Here is a 21,957-nt window from a genome sequence, read left to right as displayed (position 1 = left end):
GTGACCCTTCCTAATTACAAGTGGACTGGGAATATAGTCTCCCCAGGAACCCAGGGAGAGCAAGACAGGATGTGGATGAGGTTTGCAGTCTCCCATAAACTGGTGTATAGTATGTGCTCAATAAAGAGCGACTATTGCCATTGCTTATGACAACAACCCTCTTAGTTAGTTGGAGGAGTTTCTGAGAAGGCCAAATTTACCTTGAAATTCACCAATTTTTTTCTTGTGCATACTATGTAAGACGTGTTTTCAAATATAGGATCCCATCTAATTTCCAAAAGTACCCTGTACATCTCAGCAGAGAGGGCTTTCACCAGTACCTTTCTGCATTGCCAATTGCAATAACCTGTGTAATCTCAGTAGGCTGGGAATTTTCTCCTAACTTTTGCTTGCACGGTCAAAATCACAGCCACCCACCACCTGACTGAACATACCTGAACACCCGAACAGGTGCCATTAAGCATATTGAACAAACAGCATCTCCCCTGGGACAGATACAGACAAGAATTACTGGGAGGATGGTGAATTATTCTTCCTTGTTGTTCAAAGCTAGCATGTCTGCCAAAGAACCATTTTCCACCTCCAAGAAGGACTCCAAGATGGGTTTTTAGGAATTCAGCCTCAGCAGATGTTTGTTTACACAGTGATTTCCTTGGTCCCTCCTCCTTTACCACTTAGGAAGAAGGCTTTGGTTTTGGACCCCTTAATTAAGTTCACTCATCAGTGTATGGGTTCAGTGGCCAGATTCAAAGAAGACACTTCATTAAAATCCTACTGCAAATATCACGTTGTTTCAAACAAGGCCTCCCTAGCCTTGGGGTTATAAGCCAAGGCCCTGTAGAGTCCACACCAAATCAGAGTCTCGTCACCAGCAGGCTTGCAAACACCTAGAATGTGGTGGAGGCACCCAGTGGGGATGAGGAGGTGTGTAAACGTCACTGTCTGAAGTGAACAGATACATGGAAAGGGCAGCTGCTGTCCCAGGGGTCCACGGTGACGAACGGGATCTGCGGGGAGTCGGGATGCTCCGACTCAGGGGTGGCCAGGGCATATGGGCTGTCTGTTCCTCCGGGAGCTGAGTGCAGCCTCCAGCGGAAGATGCAGAGGAGAGCTGGCCAGCAGGTCAGCTTCCAGTCTGGACACGAGGGCACACTGGGGAAGACCCAGGGGCAGGGTGCTGTGATGCCGGAAAGTGCTGGGACTGGACCCCCGTGCCGGGACCGGGGCAATCAGCTCTCAGGGAAGCCTGGGGCGAGGGGCAGGAGGATCCTAGGTAAACGAAGCCCACAGACAATCCCCAGATGGTGTCTGATTCTCGTGATCACCTTCCTTCTTTAGGCCTGCTTTTAATATTTTGGCTACAAGTTCCTCTTTCTTATTGCCTGAGAGACGTCACGGAGCAGTGAAAGGAGAAATGGATTAAGAGACAGAAGGGCTGCCTCAGGCTGGGAGGAGTGGAACAGTACGGGCTCTGGAGGAATTCAGACCGGGCTGTACTCCCGGTTCTGTCACTTTACCAGTCCGGAGAATACTGCAAGTTCTTTGTCTGCCAAGTGGGTTTGATAAGCCTCATCTTATAGAACTGTCGGAACATATGTGATATATGTAAAGCACCTGGCACAGTGGCTGGCGATGTCTGGGTCTTTTATGCATGGCAGTTATTACAATGCTTGTTTTCATACCAGAAGAGACTGGTCTTCTCTGTCCTAGAGATACCCTCATCTCTAGGAATTTTTCATTTTATCCAGGAGATGTCAGAGACTATGCGGGCCTCTAGGACAAAGAAAGCTGAATTAACCAAAGTGGTCCTTAGCAAGTAACCCTGAGCACATTTTCCCTATCAGAGAATATGTTGTTTCATTTGTGGAGGCAGGGGTTTCACCAGGATGCAAATCAAACCTTATAGAATCTGTGTCAAGGACCAATAATTCCCCTGCCTCCCAAACCCGCGCCCCCCCCCCCCACCGATTTTCACGTGTTTCATCACCACCAAAATCTGGGCCCATTTAGGAGTTCTGCCAGATTACACTCAAGACAAACAAATCTCATATATTAACGCATATATGTGGAATCTAGATAACTGGTACAGTTGAACCTCTTTGCAGGGTGGGAACAGAGACGCAGACATAGAGAACGGACACGTGGACACGGGGGAAGGGGGGGTGGGATGAATTGGGAGATTAGGATTGACCTATGTACACTACCATGTGACAAATAGATAGCTAGTGGGAACGTGCTGTACAGCACAGGGAGCTCAGCTTGGTGCTCTGTGACCACCTAGATGGGTGGGGGGAAGTCCAGCAGGGAGGGGATATATGTATACGTGGAGCTGATTCACTTCGTTGCACAGCAGAAACTAACACAACATTGTAAAGCAGTTACACTCCAATTAAAAAACCCCGATAACTAATTAATGGAGCGGGCTGGGGCTCCTCCAGCCCAGGGCACACCGTGCCAGCACAGGGGCTTCTCAGCATCCCACCCCAAAGGAGACAATATGCATAAAACACCTGGTTTGTTTGGGCACTGTGTTCACCTGCACCGGGGCAAAAGCACTGGACCCCTGCTCACCATTATCACAGCCTCATCTAGCCCACCATGCAGCCAACTTAAAATTACCTCCCAAGGAGGGATTTGCAAAATAACCAAACCTCAAAGTGCTCTGGCTAAGAGAATTTATACTTCACTGCTCTCATCTGGACTCTCTCCCCACCATCCTCACTGGGTTTTTTCATCACACCACCTTCCTTATATAACAGCTGCTCTTATACTCTCAACATCTACAGGCAGGTGCAGGGTCTTCTTTATCTTAGCATCATCACTACCAGCACAGAACCTTCCAAAGAGCAGATGCTCAATTACAGATGGGAATCAATGAGGCACTGGGTGAGGAATGTAATTTATTACTATCTAATTTTGTCGGCATTCTTGAATAAGCTAAGGACATCTAGGTGTGTATCTTTGAATTTTACAAAGAGAAAGACAAAGGTGAATGAGACAAACCAAAATTTGACTAAACTTTACTTTTCATTTTAAAACCACAGCATTCTTTCACATTTCCAAGAAAATTCCTATTCCAAAGCCATATTATCTCAGTCCGGAACGCCAGAAAGATGCAAGGAGTTTTCACATCGTACTACACACTACCTAAACTCTTACGCTTAAACCTGATAAACAACAACAAATATGTGTTCCATGTCATTTATAAACTTGGATTCTGAATCTAAAGAAACATTCTAGTAAAAGAAACAACATTTGAAAGATACTAGTATAAAACAGGAACACAAAGAAGATATATATTATGATCTTTCCAGCCCCAGCTTAGCCTCTCACTACTGAAAAGGTTGGCAGCGTTGGTCAAACACAAAGTGAAGAAGCTGCCTCAGACCTCACTAAGGGTGGGAGGAACTGCTAGACATGACCTTGGAAGGCGCACTGGCCTTGACACGAGTACCAGCCCTGGCTGCAGCTCTGGCTCGGGCTTGGGCTTGGGCTCTCTCTTCGTTATCTCTCAAAGCCTTTTCATAATGGGCTGGAAAGGCACTGGGGACGGTACCAGTGACCCTGGCCACAAACTCCAGGACTTCCATCTTGGTGGTTTCAGCGCAGGCTCTCCGGCCCCACAGGAACTCATAGCGCGGGGGATCGCTGTCACGTACCTGACGATACACCAGGTAATTTTCCTGCACCAGATCTTCTGTGATAAGCTTCCTGGGCTCCCCAAAGATTATATGGCACCTTCCAACATAAACACCCAAAACATTCAGGTATTTCCAGATCTCCTCCTCATAGGCGCGGTCGCCACGCAAGAAGATCACACCGAGGAGAAGCATCAGAAGCCCATTCTTCTGAAACCTCCCGCCACTGCTCTGACACCCATCATCGCTGACATGTAGCTTGCTGACAAGGGTATAGGAATCACCACCCGGCTTGACTTCCTTCAACTCAAGACCAAAGATCAGCTGAACGGACTCAGCAGCTCTCCTGAGGATCTCAGGGAACTTCCCCTTGTACCTTTTGTTCACAAGCTTCAGCAAGTCTGCCTTTATAATGGGCTCTTCCATTGTATACTTCTCCAGCAGGAATTCTATCAACATTCCCACCGTCTTCATTAGAGGATCTCTCTGAGAGCTCTCACCGGAGGCTGAGGCCCGGCAGGAACTTTTCCTCGCCTGTACCTGGCCCTTGGCATGCACATCAGATCCTGGGCCTGAAACCCCTGCAGCACGAGAGCTAGTGGCTTGGGCTCCCTGAGGCTCCTGGCGAGTGCCAACAGCAGGGGAGCTCGGGGGAGTACCCCGAGAAAGAGAAGTGGGGGACGAGGGCGACTCTTCTCTCTGTGCTGCAGTGGCCTGAGCACCCCCGAGATTCTGGGTCTCCCTCCGGACCTGGCGGCGCTTCTCACGGGCACGGAGCTTACTCTTCTGCCCCCGAGGCATGACTATGGGCAGGGACAGCAAGCGGGGGAGTGGGCAGGAGAGCAGGTGATGCTGGAACCTGGAGGAGGGAAGGTGAGAGGGTGTGAGCACCTTCAGCAGGGAGGTCCCACTCTGACTTGAAGAACGCCGCCCTGCACGTTTCCTTGAGGGCACTGCTCTAGGAACCACTAGGCTCTTGTTCTTGGTCAGCCTGTCCCCTGAGAACCCAGCGTATGAAGCGAGAGTGAGTGAGCCTCAGGCTACAGCCTGCCAGCCCTGCCTGTGGCTGACGGCGGTGACCACAGATCCTGGTAGGGTAGGCCCTCATCGACTACCACATCGACTACCACAGGATTGCCACATCGACTCTTGGTAGGGCCGGGACCTCTTTCCTGTGCTGCTCTAAAGGTGACACCTCAAAGCTCCCTGGGGCCCACGAGAAGGAACTGCATCATGGACACTATCGGGGTGCACAGCGCTGACAGTTGTGTGGGGCCTGCTCTGTCCTGAACTCGTTGGTCCTCAACCATTCAGCGTCCTCATCTTGTCGACACCAAGGGTCTGGGACCCCTCCTGCTGCCCCTGGTGTGGCACCTTCAGACGAAGGATCTCGTCTCCCTTAGAAATGATACAAAGAAATGAGGAGCCTCCACCTGACAACCATGCTCTGGGCCTTCAAGGGCTGAGCAGAGGCCTGGGCAGGACTCTTTATTATGCCTTTGATTCGGTGGAAGGGGGGTCGTCATTCACAGTCCCCACTGGGTCTCCTGGGAGGATCTGGGGGCGCCTTTCTCTCTTGACTTGAGGACATTTCCTCCCAGTAAGGCCCACAGCTCCCTGAGACCGAACAGTGGAAGTGAGGATGGCCTTACCTGGCCACAGCGCCCCTAGTCTCCAGAGGCTGAAAGCCGCAGCAGGCAGGCTGAGGCCCTATAACGTGTGGTCCTCCCTCACGGTCCCCAGTTCTCACTCAGGGGAGGGTCTACGGTTCCTCCCTCTGCTGACCCATCACACCAAGATGCTGACTTCCCTGTGAGTTCCGAGTGGGGAACTGATGGGCACTTCTGCCTCACATCTGTTTGGGTTTGGGATTCCTCCCTCCACTGACCCGAATCTACATGCCTCAGGCCAAAGCACTCACCTCCTTGAGTAGCTAGAAGAGAAGTCGGGGGCTCCGCATCCCGGCTACCTTATCTGGGGACTCCCAGGTCTGAGAGCAGGGCTGCTGATTTGTGCAGTTCCCCGTTTTCACGAGAGGTCTGCTTACTAACACTGATGGGCCTACCTCTGCTTCTTTTAGGGCCAAGTCTCCTCCCTAAGCTTAATGGGGTTGCCTTATCTATCTATCTCTCCATCCATCCATCCATCCATCCATCCATCCAACTACCTGTTGTTTTACATTTCACACCCATTACGCATTTACTTCGTAACTGGTAGTTTGTATCTCTTAATTGTCCTCACCTAATTTCTCTCCTCCCCCCAACCACGTTTGCTCTCTGTATCTATAACTGTTTCTGTTCTGTTGTTTGTTCATTTGTTTTGTTTTTCAGCTTCCACGTGTAAGTGAAATCATACAGTAATCATACAGTTTTTCTCTGTCTGACTTATTTCACTTAGCGAACATAACACCCTCTTGGTCCACGCCCCCGCCCTTTCTTTTTGGCCGCACCATGTGGCATGTGGGATCTTAGTTCCCCTACCAGGGATCGAAGGTGCGCCCCCTGCAGTGGAAGCGAGGAGTCTTAACCACTGGACCGCCAGGGAAGTCCTGCCCCCTTTCCGTAAAGGCCTTTCTCTACCCGAACGTCCCCTAGCCCCCAACCCCACTTCCCACCCCAGGCAGAAATGAGGGGTTCTCTCAGCCTGAATTCCTCTAGAGCATCGCACGAGTGAAGGCGGGAGGGGGCCCCGTGCAGTCACGCCTTTCGGAAGGAGGGACCCTCGTCAGCTCTGAAGGTCCCACTTTTCACCTGCTGGGGACAAGACTACACCCTTTGCCTAAGAAGCCGCCCCCTCTAGACAAAGGCCCTCCACTCTCTGAGGCCCTCCAGACGGCAACTCCTCTGGCATATAGGTCAGATCAGGGTCCCACGCTGCTGATGGCAGGCAGGGGCGGGAGGCGGGGGGTCACCTTTGTTATGGGGGGAGGGGGGAGGGAAGGTCCCTGCAGGCTACATTCAGGTCCTCACCGTGGCTCCGGACGAGTCCTGAAAACCCACGCTCGGACGAACAGACGCCGCGGCTCCCGCTCGGGCTCCTCGCTCGGGCTGCTCGCTTCCGAAGCGGAAGTCGGGGGAGCCGCATCCGGAGCTGCGTGGGGTCTCCGAGGGCTGACGGCAGGGGCGGGACTCTGAGGGAACGCCCACTGTTCAGGGATCAGCGGTCCCTGCATCCTGCCGGTGCCGTCTATCAGAGCCCGGGACCCCTCCCTCTATGGTCCCGGGTCCTCCAGCCTCCGAACCAAGCCCTCACCTCCCCGAGGCCCTAGTGGGGGGAAGTCAGGGCGCTGCTCCGACCACCTCTGCCTGACAAGACGGGCGCCACCCTGTGAGCCTCCCTCCTTGGGGGAGAGAACCCCTCATTAGCACTGAGGGTCCTCACCTTGACTCTGGTTATGGCCAAGACGTCCCCCTTCAGAACTGGAGTCTGATCCTGCTAGATGAGGCCCTTCCCTCCCTGAGATCACACGGGTGGAATGAGGGGATGACTCAGCAGTAGCTCTTCGGGGTCTCCCAGGGCTAAGAACTGTACAGAATTCTATTTGGCCCCCTCTGCTTTTGGGGGGTCCCCTCATAACACTCAGCATCATCACATGAATTCTTGTTAGGGCTCAGGTCTCTATCTCTCTCTCTGCAAAACTGAGGCCAACCCCATTAGACAGAGATCCTCACCTCACCGAGACTTTCCAGGCTGAAATCAACCTGACGTCTATGGCCAGAGCTTCCTGGGGATGACGGCATCAGAGATTTATCCGGGGCCTCCTTTTATGCTGTGCGTGCTACCCTCAGTCCACATTCAGATCCTCACCTTGACACATGATCGATCCTGTAACTCCACTCTCTGCTTTCCTGAAGCTGCTTGTCTTACATCAAGGTCCTACTCTCCTAAGAATTCCAAGTGGAAAGTCAGGGTGATCCTCATATGACCATAGTCCATTGGGGCCTCTAAGAACAGGCAGCAGGGATGCAACTCTATAGGACCTCACTGTTCTGGCTGGGTCCTTCCATGATTCCTCACTCAACATGCTCACTACATCTAACAAAGCCTGGCACTCCTCCTTCTACGGAACTGAAGTCACTCTCCTTAGTCTTTGGATAACTCCTATATTCAGGGGTGATTGTCTCCTCGGTCCTCATTCATGGGGGTTCTTATATCAGCTTCTGTCTCTTGATTAAAGGCTTCCTGGGAAACGCATATCCCTACAAACATTTGACCGGTTACCCTATTGCAAATCTTGGGAGAAAATGGGTCTCTGTCCCGAAAGTGATGTAAGATTAGGAAAATACAGCACAAATTAAGGAACTCAGGACAGACGTTACGCTGTCAGAGAAAAAGAGCTGATATATTCCTTCTCTTCACCAGCCAGACTTAGGGTAGTTCTAAAATATTTACTTTCTACATAGAAGGATAGAGCCAGATAATCTTGTAAGCCCCTGATCATTTGAGGGTATCTGATTTTGCACATGCAGATGATCATATTGCTACCGAGCATTATCTCTTTCTCTCCTTTATTCATATCTCTTGTTTATTTCGGTATTCGTACTGCTGTGGGTATGTATTCCAGTCCAGTGTTTTGGTCACAGAGTCCTTCTTCTCATCACTCAAGATACATTTTGAAGTGGTACAAGACAGTGAATTAACTGACTCATGATCAGCCTCAGGCTGGGAGGAGTGGAATGGCGCGAGCTCTGGACAAATTCAGACCAGAGGTCCAGTCCCAGCCATGTGACCTATTAGCTGTGTGAACTCAGGTCCATCACCAAGCTCTGTGAGACTCAGGTGAAGTGGCTTTGTTAAGCCCTATTTTGCAGGGCTAGTGGCATGCAGGTAATGTATGTAAAACACCTGGCACAGCGCCTGGACCACATTGAGACTTTACACAATGTCTGTTTTTACCACGATTATGATTATTTTGGCTGCAGACGATACCACCCACCCTGAAGGAATTTTTAAATCCAGGAGATATCAGAGAATATGTGGCATTCTAGGACATGGAACACCAAATCAGTCCAAAATGCTGTTTACAAAGAATCTTTAATTTCCCCAATAAATCAAATATGAAAATTATATTTTCCTTCCAACTGAATGAAATTCAAATATTCTAGAATTTGCTTCCAAGACTAACTCTTTCTTCCTTCCAAGCTGCCCTTTCATCTAAACTAAACAACCCCTATCGTCATTAATGTTACCGTCACCGAAAATCTACACCTCTCGTAGACTTTGCGGAATTACAACCAAAAAAAAAAGAAAAAAGAAAAACTGAATGCGAATGCCCTTTCAATAGAATGGGCTCTGACTCCTTGTCCCCCAGCAAAGAGTATCAGCCCACTGGCTTCTGAGTTTCCAGTTTCAGACTCCTGTCACCTTTATTTCAAAGACACTCCTTGGAGATGACGTGCATAAAACACCTAGGTTGTGCACTGTGTTCACCTGCACTGGGACAGGAGCACTGGGCACGTTCCATCCCTGCCCCGGGTGGAGATTTTTCTCTGGTTTACTCATGACTTCAAAGTAACTGTTAAGGGCACTTTTCCATTCCAGGCTTAAGTCTCTCAACTCTGAGACCCACCATCTGAGGGTCTGGCCCCTGTTCCGTGTTTCCACAGCCTCACTGGCTGGCTCACCATATGGCCTAACTTAAAATTATCTCCCACTGCAGGACTTTTATATTGTCCTAAAGTCTCAAAGTGCCTTGCATCAGGACATTTACACTAGACTCCTCATGAGGAACCCCTCAACCCCCACTTCTTACCCCTTATTTTTATTGGGCCTTTAGATCTTTGTTCACCAGCTGCTTTCTATGAATGCTGCTCTTAGACTCTAGAATTCTACAGGCAGGGGGTTGGGTCTATGTTTCTTAGCACCCCCAGTACCACCCAAAAGCCTTCTGAAGAGCAGACGCTAAATTGATGTTTGAACAATTAAAGATCAGGGCTTCCCTGGTGGCACAGTGGTTAAGAATCCGCCTGCCAATGCAGGGGACACGGGTTCGAGCCCTGGTCCGGGAAGATCCCACATACCGCGGAGCAACTAAGCCCGTGCGCCACAGCTACCGAGCCTGCGCTCTAGAGCCCGCGAGCCACAACTGCTGAAGCCCACGTGCCACAACTACTGAAGCCCACGTGCCTAGAGCCCGTGCTCTGCAACAAGAGAAGCCACCGCAGTGAGAAGCCCACGCACCGCAGTGAAGAGTAGACCCACTCGCCGCAACTAAAGAAAGCCCTTGCAGCAACCAAGACCCAACGCAGCTAAAAATTAATAAATTAAAAAAAAAAGAGCACGTGTGCAAGAAGGCATAATACTGTGATTTCACTTCTCCCACATTCTTAAATAAGCGAATCCAGGTATATATACTTCAATTTTACAAAGAAAGACTAAAAGGAATAAAACAAACAAGAAGTGAATACCTTTTCAGATTTTTTTTTCTGTATCTCATGATCACACAGACTTTACTGTGGAATAATTTCCTTTTTCACAAAAAATCCATATTCCAATGTTCCGAATGACAAGAAATGATTCAAGGATTTCCAGTTTGCGTTACATAATACCAAAATTCTTATTTTTCAACCTGATAAGCTGCACTAAATGTGTGAGTCATGTCATTGATAAACTTAAACTCTGCAGCTAAACAAATCTTTAATTGAAAGGAACAACATTTAAAAATAGAAAAAAGAAAAATCTCCGATTTGTGCATATCGTCTAGGAACACAAATATATTATATGTTGTGTTCCCATGAGCCACACCTTGGCCCTCCACTAGTCGGAAGACTGACTGCTTTCTTTAAATACAATGTGAAGTATCTGCTCAGCCTTCACTAGGGACCGGAGGAGCCTTGGGACATGCCCTGGAACACCCACTGGCCAGCGTAGCAGTATGAGCCCTGGCTGCAGCTCTGGCTCAGGCTCTCTCTTCCTCATCTCTCAAAGCCTCTTCATACCAGGATGGGAAGGCACTGGGCTTGGTATCATTGACATTAGCCCCAAACTCACACATTCTTTTATATATCTATATCCATAACCATCCTGCAAGCACCCCATACTAGTTTACAAAGATCATGCTCATTCTTTTTTATAGCTACACAGTATAGTGCTCCACTCTGCGAATATACCACGTTTTTATCAATTAATATATTCACGGACATTGCAGTATTTTCACATCGTTGTGGATGTGTCTTCGGGGTTAATTTCTGAAAAATTGGAGTTACTGGCTCAAATGTAAATGCATATTTCCTTTTGTTGTATCGCCAAATTCTGTTTATGTTCTAATCTCATTCTTTGATGAGTAGCTGTCCAGCTACACGTCAAAGAATGAGATTAGAACATTCTCTAACATTACATACAAAAATATACTCAAAACCAATTAAAGACCTAAATATACGAGTGGAAACCATAATGCGCCTAGAAGATAACATGGGTGGAAACACGCTTTGACATAAATCATAGCAATATTTTTTTGGATCTGTCTCCTAAAGCAAAGGAAATAAAAGCAGAAATAAACAAGTGGAATATAATTAAAGTTAAAAGCTTTGGCACAGCAAAGGAAACCATTGACAAAATGAAAAGACAACCTGTGGAATGGGAGAAAATATCTGAAAATGGTATGCTCAATAAGAGGTTAACATTCAAAATATATAAACAGCTCATATAACTCAACAGTTTAAAAAAAAACAACAACAAATAACCCAATCGAAAAAATGGGCAGAAGACCTAAACAGACATTTTTCCAAAGGAGACATACAGATGGCCAACAGGCAAATGAAAAGATGGTCAACATCATTAATCATCAGATAAATGCAAATTAAAACTACCATGAGGTATTAACTCACACCTATCAGAATGGCCATCATCAAAAAGAACAGAAATAACAAATGCTGGCAAGCGCGTGGAGATCTGTACACTGTTGGTGGGAATGTAAATAGGTGTAGCCACCGTGGAAAACAGTATGGAGGTTCCTCCAGAAACTAAAAATAGAGCTACCATATGACCCAGCAATTCCACTCCCGGGTATGTATCCAAAAGAAACAAACAAACAAACAAAAAACAACAACCCCACCCCCTCACTAAGTTGGACGGTCTCCTTCAGGTTCTCGATGGTTCTCTGAGCCTGAGGGTTTCCACCGCTCATCTACCCTTCCCCTCAGCTTCTTCTACATGCCTCTGACCCCACCCTCCCAGTCCAACCTCTCTGTTTAGTAAGAAGGTGCCTGTGTCTGGCAGAGCCAGGATACGATGAAGAGACAGTCCTTCCCAGCCGCCCGGATAATCAAGAGTTTTGACTGGATCTTTGAGCACACACCAGGACTGTGAGGGGCCAGAGGAAAAGCACAGACTATGGTGCTGAAAGGGATTAATAAGGAACTTAGTGATTTGGCCCGTGACCCTCCAGCACGCTGCTCTGCAGGTCCAGCTGGGGATAATATGTTTCACTGGCAAGCCACAATTATGGAAGCTAATGAAAACCCATATCAAGGTGGTGTATTCCTTTTGACCATTCATTTTTCCTACAGACTACCCCTTCAAACTACCTAAGGTTGCATTTGCAACAAGAATTTATCATTCAGACATTAACACTAATGGCAGCATTTCTCTCAATATTCTAAGATCACAGTGGTCTCCTCCTTTAATTGTTTCTAACGTTCCTTCATCCATTTGTTCACTGCTATATGATCCAAACCCAGATGAACCCCCCCCAGTGCCATAGACTGCATGGATCTATAAAACAGAGAGAGAGAGAAGTACAAAAGAATTTCTCAGGAACGGACTCAGAAGTATGCCAGGTATGATACCTTAAAGTCAGAATAACCTGCATTATAGCCAGAATAAACTTTAAATTACTGTTAAAAAAGGAAAAAAACACTAATTCGAAAAGATGCACGCACCCCAATGTTCATAGCAACATTACCGACAATTGCCAAGATGTATATACCACATCTTCTTTACACACACACACACACACACACACACACACACACAATGGAATACTAGTCAGCCATAAAAAAAGAATGAACTTTTGCCATTTTGCAACAACATGGATGGAGTTGGAGGGTATTATGCTAAGTGAAATAAGTGAGGTAGAGGAAGAAAAACACTGTATGATACCACTTATATGGAGAATTTCAAAAATAAAGCAAACTAGGGAAATATGACAGACTCACAGATATAGAGAACAAACTAGTGGTTACCAGTGGGAAGAGGGAAGGGGGAGGGGCAGGGGAAGGATAGGGGATTAAGAGATACAAAATACTATGTATAAAATAAATAAGCGGGCTTCCCTAGTGGCGCAGTGGTTCAGAGTCCGCCTGCTGATGCAGGGGACACGGGTTCATGCCCCGGTCTGGGAAGATCCCACATGCCGCGGAGCGGCTGGGCCCGTGAGCCGTGGCCACTGAGCCTGCGCGTCCGGAGCCTGTGCTCCGCAACGGGAGAGGCCACAACAGTGAGAGGCCGGCATACCGCAAAAATATTAAAAATAAATAAAAATTAAAAATAAATAAAAATAAATAAGCTACAAGGATATATTGCACAACCAAGGGTATATAGCCAATATTTTATAATAACTGTAAATGGAATATAACTTTTAAAAATTGTGAATCACTCTGTTGTGTACATGAAACTTATAAAATATTGTACATCAACTATACCTCAATTAAAAAAGATCTACTCTCTTAACAACTTTCAAATATACAATACAGTATTATTAACTATAGTCGCCATGCTGTACATTACATCCCCAGGACTTCTTTATTTTGTAAATGGTTTGTACCGTTTGGCCATTTACACCCATTTTATCCATCCTCCACCCCACACCTGTGGGAACCACCAATCTGTTCTCTGGGTGTGTTTTTTTTTTTAATTTCCACATATAAGTGAGATCATATAGTATTTGTCTTTGTCTGTCCCTCTGTGTTATTGCAAATGGCAGGATTTCCTTTTTTTTTTTTCTTAAATGGCTGAATAATATCCGAGGGAGAATGAGAGTATGACTGTGTGTGTGAGTGTGTGTGTATCACATTTCCTTTATCCATTCATCCATCAATGAACACTTACGTTGTTTTCATGTCTTGGTTATGGTAAATAAATGAATATGGGGGGTGCAGATATCTTTTCAAAAAAGTTGTTGTTCTCTTTTCCTTCAGATAAATTTCCGGGAGTGGAATTGCTGGATCACACGGTAGTTCTATTTTCAATATTTTGATGAACCTCTATACTGTTTTCCATAGTGGCTGCATCAATTTACAGTCCCATAAACTCATATTTTCTTGAATAATTTAAGCGCATCCTAAATACAAACGGTATATATCTTTTCCTGACTTTAAAAGGTGTATATCTTTTAAATTTTGGAAAAGAAAGACTGAATGGAGTATGCCAAACCCATAGGTGAACAATTTTAATTTGTTTTCTCTATCTTCTTATCCTATTTTACTGTGGAGTTCTTTCACATTACCAGGGATATCCCTATTCCAATTCCATGCAGTCTTGCTCTGGATCCCATAGATGATTTAAAAATTTTCAATTTGTATTTCAAAAAAGAAAATTCTTACTTCTAAATCTGATAAAGAGCAATAAGTGTGTGACCCATGTCATTCATAAGCTTGGTCTGAATCTAAACAAACTTTCTTTTGAAAAGAAAATCACTTGAAAATTACCAAAAAAATAAGTCAACAGGAATTTATGCATATCAGGAACACTGGTTAACAGGCTTTTCCAACCACAAAGTGAAGAATCGGCCTCTACCTCACTCGGGGTGACAGGAGCGACTGGATGTGGCCCTGGAATGTGCACTGGCCGTGGCAGTAGTGCCAGCCCTGACTGCAGCCCTGGCTCGGGCTCTCTCTCCCTCATCTCTCAAAGCCTCTTCATACCAGGCTGGGAAGGCAGTGGGGACCCTATCATCGACCTTGGCCAAAAACTCCAGGACTCTCATCTTGCCGGTTTCAGCTTGGGCTCTCGATCGCTGTCGCGCATCTGATGATACACCAGGTATTTTCCTGCACCAAATCTTCTGTGATAAGCTTCCCGGGCTCCACCAAGATGAAGTGCCTCCTTCCATCAAAAACACCCAAAATATTCAGGAATTCCCAGATCTCCTCCTCAGAGGCGCGGTCGCCATGCAAGAAGATCACACCGAGGAGAGGCATCAGGGGCCCATTCTTCCGAAACCGTCCGCCACTGCTCCGACGCCCATCATCGGTGAGATCTAGCTTGCTGACGAGGGCATAGGAATCACCACCCGGCTTGACTTCCTTCAAGTCAAGGCCGCAGACCAGTTCCATGTGCTCAGTGGCTCTCCTTAGGATCTCAGGGAATTGTTCCCTGTACATTTTGTTGACAACCTTCAGCGTGTCTACCTTCATGATGGGCTCTTTTATATTTCTGCAGTAGGAATTGCATCAACATCCCTGCCTTCATGGTTAGAAGGTCCTTCCGTAAGCTCTCAGTGGAGGTTGAGGCTTTAGAGTGACGTGCACTTTCTCATCTTGGCTCTTGACATCTTTTTCAGACATTGTGCATGAAACAGCTGAGAAGTAACCATGGTGGATGTGGATCTCTGAGGCTCCTAGGAATGCCAGCCACAGGGGAGTCCAAGGAAACATCCCCAAAACAGGAGAGGAAGAGAAGGGGGGCTCTTCCCTGCTGAGTGGTTTGAGCACCCTGGAGATCCTGGGTCTCACCCCGGGCATGCTGGCATTTCTCACGAGCACTGAGTTTACTCTTGTGACCCTAGGGGATGATGAGTGTGATCAGGAACAGCAGGTGGGAGTGTGGGTGATGCCCGCACTTGGAGGAGGGAGGAGGAGGGGGAATGCGATGGTGTGAGGACCTTCAGCAGGGAGATTCCACATAAGCTTTAACCAAGTCCATCTCTGCAGGTTTCCTTGAGGGCACCGCCCTAGGACTCTGCAGGGCTCTTGTTCTCCTGGTCGACCTGTCCCTGAGAACCCAGTGGAGAAACGGTGAGCCTTAGGCTGCAGCCTGCCTGCCCTGTGTTTTACTGACTAGGGTGACAGCATGGTTGATAGTGGGGCCACTTGTGTTTTCAGTGTAGGGGGTCTTCTGTGTTTAGCTTCAGGGTTATCATGACAGCTCCTGGCAAGGCCTGGAAACTCCCCTCTCTGTTCCTCTAAAGTTGACACCCCAGAGCTCTCCGGGACCCACGAGAAGGAAGTGAGAGGGGCACCTCAGCCCACCACTCTTATCAGGGGGAACCCAGTAGTTAAAGCTCTGTGGGTACCTCTCTGTCCTGAGCTTGTTAGACCCCAAGTCATCATTTGGAGTCCTCACTTGGATACCGCACAGGGTCATGGACTCTTCCTTTTGCCGACTGGGGGCTGGACCTTCAGACCAAGGATCTCACCTCCTTCCAGAACTCATAAAAAATGGGATGGGGATCCATGAAAGAAATAATTGATAAGCTAGATTTCCATTCCCTTAAACTTCTAATCTGCAAAAATACACCATCAAGAGAACAAGAAGATGAGCTACAGTCTCAGAGGAAATATTTGCAAAAGACAGATCTGATGAAGGCTTTTATGCAAAATATACAAAGAACTCTTAAAATTCAATGAGAAGGAAACTAACAACCCGATTAAAAAAGTGGACAAAAGATATGAACAGATACCTCACTAAGGAAGATATACAGATGGCAAACAAGCATATGAAAAGATGCTCACCATCATGTACCATTAGGGAACTGCAAATTAAAATTACAACCAGAAACCACTACGTGCCAAAATCCAGAGGACTGACAGCACCAAATGCTGGTGAGGATGGGATTCAACAAGAACGCTTTCATTGTTGGTGGTGATGCAAATGGTATAGCCACTTTGGAAGCCAGTTTGCAAGCTTCTCAGTAAACTAAACATATTCTATACTGTCAGTGGGAATGTAAATTGGTCCAGCCACTACGGGAAACAGTATGGAGGCTCCTCAAAAAATCAAAAATAGGGCTTCCCTGGTGGTGCAGTGGTTGAGAGTCCGCCTGCCGATGCGGGGGACGTGGCTTCGTGCCCGGGTCCGGGAGGATCCCACGTGCCGCGGAGCGGCTGGGCCCGTGAGCCATGGCCACTGAGCCTGTGCGTCCGGAGCCTGTGCTCCGCTGCGGGAGAGGCCGCAGCAGTGAGAGGCCCGCGTACCTCAAAAAAAAAAAAAAAATCAAAAATAACATAGGATATCGTCGGCAATCCCACTACTATCCAAAGGAACTGAAATCAGGATCTTGAAGAGATACCTGCATTCCCATGTTCACTGCAGCATTATTCATAATGGCCAAGCTATGGAAGCAACCTAAATGTCCACCGATGGATGAATGGATAAAGAAAGTGTAAAGTATACATACAACGGAATATCATTCAGCTTTAAAAAGAAGCTAAAACTTCTCCAGCTATGACAGCGTGAATAAATCTAGAGAACGTTATGTTCCAGTGAAATAAGCCAGACACAGAAGGACAAATACTACATGATGTCATTTATATGAGGAATCTAAAATAGTCAAAGTCAGAGAAGCAGAGAGTAGAGTGGTGGTTGCCAGGGGCTATGGAGATGGGGAAAATGAGAAGGTTTTAATCAAAAGTTACAAAGTTTCAGTTACGCAAGGTAAATCCTAGGGATCTACTATACAGCATAGAGTTTACAGTTAAGAATACTGTATTGTACACTTTCTAACAGGTTAAATCTTATGGTAAGTGTTCTTATCACACACACAAAATAAAAAGGGTGGGAGGAAACATTTGGAGGTCATAGATATGTTTATGGCATAAACTGTGGTGACTGATAGTTTCACAAGTGGATACTTATCTCCGAACTCATCAATTTGTATACATTAAATATGTACGGTTTTTGTACGTCCATCCTACCTCAATAAATTGTTTTTTTTAAAAAACCAACTAAACATACTCTTACCATACAATCTAGTAATCATGCTCCTTGGTATTTACCAAAATGAGTTGGAAACTTACATCCACACAAAAACCTGCACACCGATGTTTATAGCAGCTTTACTCATAATTGCCAAAACTTAAAAGCAACAGAGGTGTCCTTCAGCAGGTAAAAGGATAAATAATGGAATACTGTTCAGTGCTAGAAATAAATATCAAACCATGAAAAGACATGGAGCAACCTTAGACGTGTATTACTAGGTGAAAGAAACTAATCTTAAAAGGCTACATGCTGCGTGATTCCAACTACATGACATCCTGGAAAAAGGCAAAACTATAGAAAAAGCAAAAAGACCAGTGGTTGCCAGGGGTTGGGGGCAGGGAGGGATGAATAGAGCACAGAGAATTTTTAGGGTAGTGAAATTACTCTGTATGACACTATAATGGTAGATACAAGTCATCATACGTTCGTCGGAACCCACAAAGTGTACCACACCAAGAATGAAGCCTAATGTAACTCTGGACTTTGTGTGCTAATGATGTGTCAATGTAGCTTCATAGATCGTAGCAAATGGCCCACTCTGATGGGGGATGTTGATAGTGGGGGAGGTGTGAGCTGTGTCGGGGAAGAGGGTACATGGGAACTCTTTGTACTTTCTGCTCCATTTTGCTGTGAACCTAAAACTGCTTTAAAAAAAATAATAAAGTGGACTAAAAAAAAAACTGATGGGGGGTGGTGGTTGTTGCTCAGCCTCACACCCTTCCCTGGGGATTTAAGTCTTGAGTGCAGGCGCAGGGCCAGTTTTCCCCTCTATGCAAGAGTGGGTGGGCCTCTCAGTCCTCACTCAGTTTCCTTGATTTGACTCCTGGCAGGGCCTGAGGCTCCCCTCTTTCTCGACCTGAGGACATTTCTTCAGAGAAAGGCTCTTATTTCCCTGAGATCCAATAGGAGGAGGTGAGGGTGGCCTTACTTGGCCACACCTGCCATGCCATGAGTGACAACTGTATCAGGCAGGTTGAGACCATATGATGGTGATCCCATTCGGGGTTCTAACTCAGTACCCTATATCTGACTCACGTGAAGGCCTAAGATTCCCCCCTCTGCTGCCCTGGGACCTCCCCCTCAAACCAAGTTCCTCACTTTTCTGTGATCCCCGAGAAGGATATGAGGCCGTCTCTTCCTGACATTTACACCAGGATCTGTCACGGCAACAGGGAGGATTCTGTGAGGTCTCCGCCGATACGGGTTTGGTGGGCCCTGAACTCTTCTCTCTGCTCACCTTCCTCCTGGCGCACCTTGGAAATCCTATCTCTACTGACCTGAGTTGGCCAACCTCAGGCCAAAGTCTTCACTTTCTCAACCTCTTACGTGGAAATCAGGTTCAGCCACATCTTGCCAAGGCTGTCTGGGGACTCTGAGGGCTGACGGCAGGGTCAGGAGTCCACGGGGCACACTGTTCGGGGGTGGCAGGTGTGCTTCCTTCATTCCTCATTCAGGGTCCTGACCACCACATGTGGCAGAGACTGGGACTCCTCCCTCTACTGACCTGAGCTCATCCTCCTAGGTAGGACTCACAAGTCCCTGAGAACCCTGAAGAGTAAGTGAGGGCATGCTCAGGCTGACAACTTTGCCTGGCATATTGCTCTCCCCAGGCCACCCGTAAGGGGCCCTTCATCGTGGCTCCCGTTTCTTGATTAAAGGCTTCCTGGGAAAGGGCCCATCCCTGCAAACTCTTGACTGGCTTCCCTACTGCAAACCCTTCAGAGACTGGGTCTCCGTCCCAGGAGTGATGTGAAGTAGGGAAGTTGTAACGCAAGGCAGGATGGATGTGCTGTCAAAGAAAAAGAATACATTGGTTTTTCCCTTCTCTTTACCAGCAACACTTAGCCTTTTATGTAACTTCTCTTTGAATAGATTTAACTTCCAAATGCGAAGGGCTGTCCAGCATGATTTTCTGAGCCCCTGATCTTTTGAGGTTATCTGACTTTGGATATGTAGATGATCATACTGTGACTAAATATCTTCCCCTGCTTTCTTCACCCTTTTCAACTATTTTGATACGCTTATTGCTGTGCTTATGTATTCCCATCCAGTGTTTTGGCCACAGAGTCCTCCTTTTTATCACCTGAGATATATTTTGTAGTGAGTGAGAAGTAAGGTGAATTAAGGAGCACCAAGTTGGCCTCGGGCTGGGAGGAATGGAAAAGTGTGGGCGTCAGACTTAGTTAGGCCAGGAGTCTAGTTCCAACACTGTCACTTAACAGCTGTGTGAAACTGAACACATTACCAAACTCTGTGAGCCTCGGTCTTTTCATCTGTGAAATGGGTTTGAGAAGCTCTCTGCCTTGGGGACTGACAGAATTTATATAATGCCTGTGAAGTGCCTGGCCCGTTGCCTGGCCGGTACTGAGACTTTCAAGGATGCCAGTTCTTACTATGATTAATTTGTCCCCTGGAGTTTCAACCCACTACACTGAGATTTAACTCTCAATCCAGGAGATGCCAGAGAATAAGCAGGGCTCTAGGGCAAAGAAACCCCTATCAGGCAAAATCCTGCTTAGCAAGGAAAACTAGTATTTCCCTGTTAAGAGTGTGTCATTCGAGGTCAACATGAGGCAGACTTCCTCAGTAGATGCAACATGAAGCTCTAAAATGTTTCACGGACCTAAAACTTACCTCCCTCTCAGTTGCCCTTCTTTATAAACCACTCCCACTTTCATTCATTTAACCACCCACGAATATCTACTCCTTGCCTAGAGTTTGCCAAATTACAATCAAGATAACTTAATTTGAATGATTTTTTTTCGTGGAGTGGGCTCTGGCTCCCCCAACTAGGGCAAAGAGTGCCAGTCCAGTGGCTTCTGGGCATCCCCCCTCAGGGGAGTACCACCCTTATTTCTCAGAAACTCCCTGGAGACATGACAGCGTGAATAAAACATCTAATTTGCATAGTGTTCACCTGCACTGGGACAAGAGCACAGGATACATTCTATTCCTGCCTCAGGTGATTTCTCTCTGATTCACCCACAACCCCAAAGTACAAGGAGACCTCGAAGATATTGCAGGTTTGGTTCCAGACCCCCAAAATAAAGTGAATAGCACAATACAGCGAGTCACAAGAACTTTTTGGTTTCCCAGTGCTCTTATAAAATTTCTGTTTACACTATACCGCAGCCTATTAAGCGTGCAATAGCATTATGCCAAGGAACAATGTACATACCTTAATTAAAAAATACCTTGCTGCTAAAAACTGCTAACCGTCACCTGAGCCTTCAGCGAGTCCATCTTTTTGCTGGTGGAAGGTGTGAAATATTGTGAGAATTACCAAAACGTGACACAGAGACATGACGTGACAATACCTTGTTGGAAAAATGGCACTGAAAGGCTTGCTGGAAGCAAGGTTGACACAAACCTTCAATTTGTTAAAAAAAGAAAAGAAAAAGCACTATCTGTGAAATACAATAAAGCAAAGCGCAACAAAATGAAGTGTGCCTGTAACTGCTAAGGGCAGTTTCCCATTGCAGGCTTTGTCTTTCAACTGTACGGCCCACCACCTGAGGGTCTGGTCCCTGCTCAAAATTATCAGTCTCATCTAGCCCACCGCACCTAACTTGTAATTACCTCCCACTGAAGGACTTACATTTTTCCCAAGGCCCACGACTGCCTTGCATCAGGGAATTTACATTTGACTGCTATCATGCGAAACCACCCCTCTCCTTTCTTATCCTGTCTTTTCATTTGTCCTTTTGGTCTTAAGAGTATACATCACCATTTTCTTTATATGATAGCTGCTTCTCGGCTCTATAATCTTATGGTCAGTGGCTAGGTCTTCTTCTCAGCTCTCACAGTACTAGCAAGGAGCCTTCTGAAAGAGCAGATGCTCAATTAATGTTTGGGGAATAAACGAGCCTGTGAGCATGAGGTCTATTTTATTATGATTTAATTCTACATTTTTGAATGAGCCAAGCACATACTGTTATTTCTAATTTTATAAAACAGAGAGTAAAAGGAATTAGTAAACCAAATATTGACCATCTTACTTTTTCTATACTATACTACATACAGTATACTATACTATACTACATACAGTATACTATACTATACTATACTTAACTTTTTCACATTTTCAAGGAATGGCATATTGCGATGCCATGTTATCTTCCACCAAATTACTAAATAAGATGGAAGTTTTCCCAATATGTTTTACAAAACAGCAAAACTCTTATTCTTAAGCCTGATAAACAACAGTAAGTATGACTGATGTAATTCATAAACTTACATTCTAACGCTAAATAAAATTTCATTTAGGAGTAACGTTTGAAAAACAGCAAAAAACAAAGACGTATTTCCAAATTCCCCATACAGAACAGGAACACAAAGGTATTATACAGTGTTCCCTCTGTCACACCCAGCCCTACACTACTTGAAATATTGAATGCTCTCT

The 21,957-nt window shown here is 46.4% G+C and overlaps 1 protein-coding gene and 1 pseudogene across 1 annotated transcript; one reads left to right on the top strand and one right to left on the bottom strand.

Annotated features, from left to right (window-relative positions):
* Positions 1–935: 935 nt before the first annotated feature.
* On the bottom strand, positions 936–4,439 carry LOC136142046 (melanoma-associated antigen B1-like). The gene is made up of 2 exons (XM_065900141.1): positions 3,394–4,439; positions 936–1,152 (listed from the first exon to the last, which is right to left on the bottom strand). The coding sequence occupies exons 1-2, from the start codon at positions 4,437–4,439 to the stop codon at positions 936–938; spliced, it is 1,263 nt and encodes a 420-aa protein (XP_065756213.1).
* Positions 4,440–11,969: 7,530 nt separating this feature from the next.
* On the top strand, positions 11,970–12,440 carry LOC136142045 (ubiquitin-conjugating enzyme E2 D3 pseudogene; annotated as a pseudogene).
* Positions 12,441–21,957: the final 9,517 nt, after the last annotated feature.

The sequence above is a fragment of the Phocoena phocoena genome, chromosome X (genome assembly GCF_963924675.1).
Source record: "Phocoena phocoena chromosome X, mPhoPho1.1, whole genome shotgun sequence".
Taxonomy (NCBI): domain Eukaryota; kingdom Metazoa; phylum Chordata; class Mammalia; order Artiodactyla; family Phocoenidae; genus Phocoena; species Phocoena phocoena.
This window is presented reverse-complemented; position numbering and strand designations above follow the sequence as displayed.

What these genes read in the sequence shown, in the direction of transcription:
- LOC136142046 (XM_065900141.1), bottom strand. Translation starts at nt 4,439, where the DNA reads ATGCCTCGGGGGCAGAAGAGTAAGCTCCGTGCCCGTGAGAAGCGCCGC. An exon ending in AGCAGTTCCTCCCACCCTTA is followed by an intron (nt 1,153 to 3,393) that starts GTGAGGTCTGAG and finishes GGTCTTCCCCAG; the next exon opens with TGTGCCCTCGTGTCCAGACT.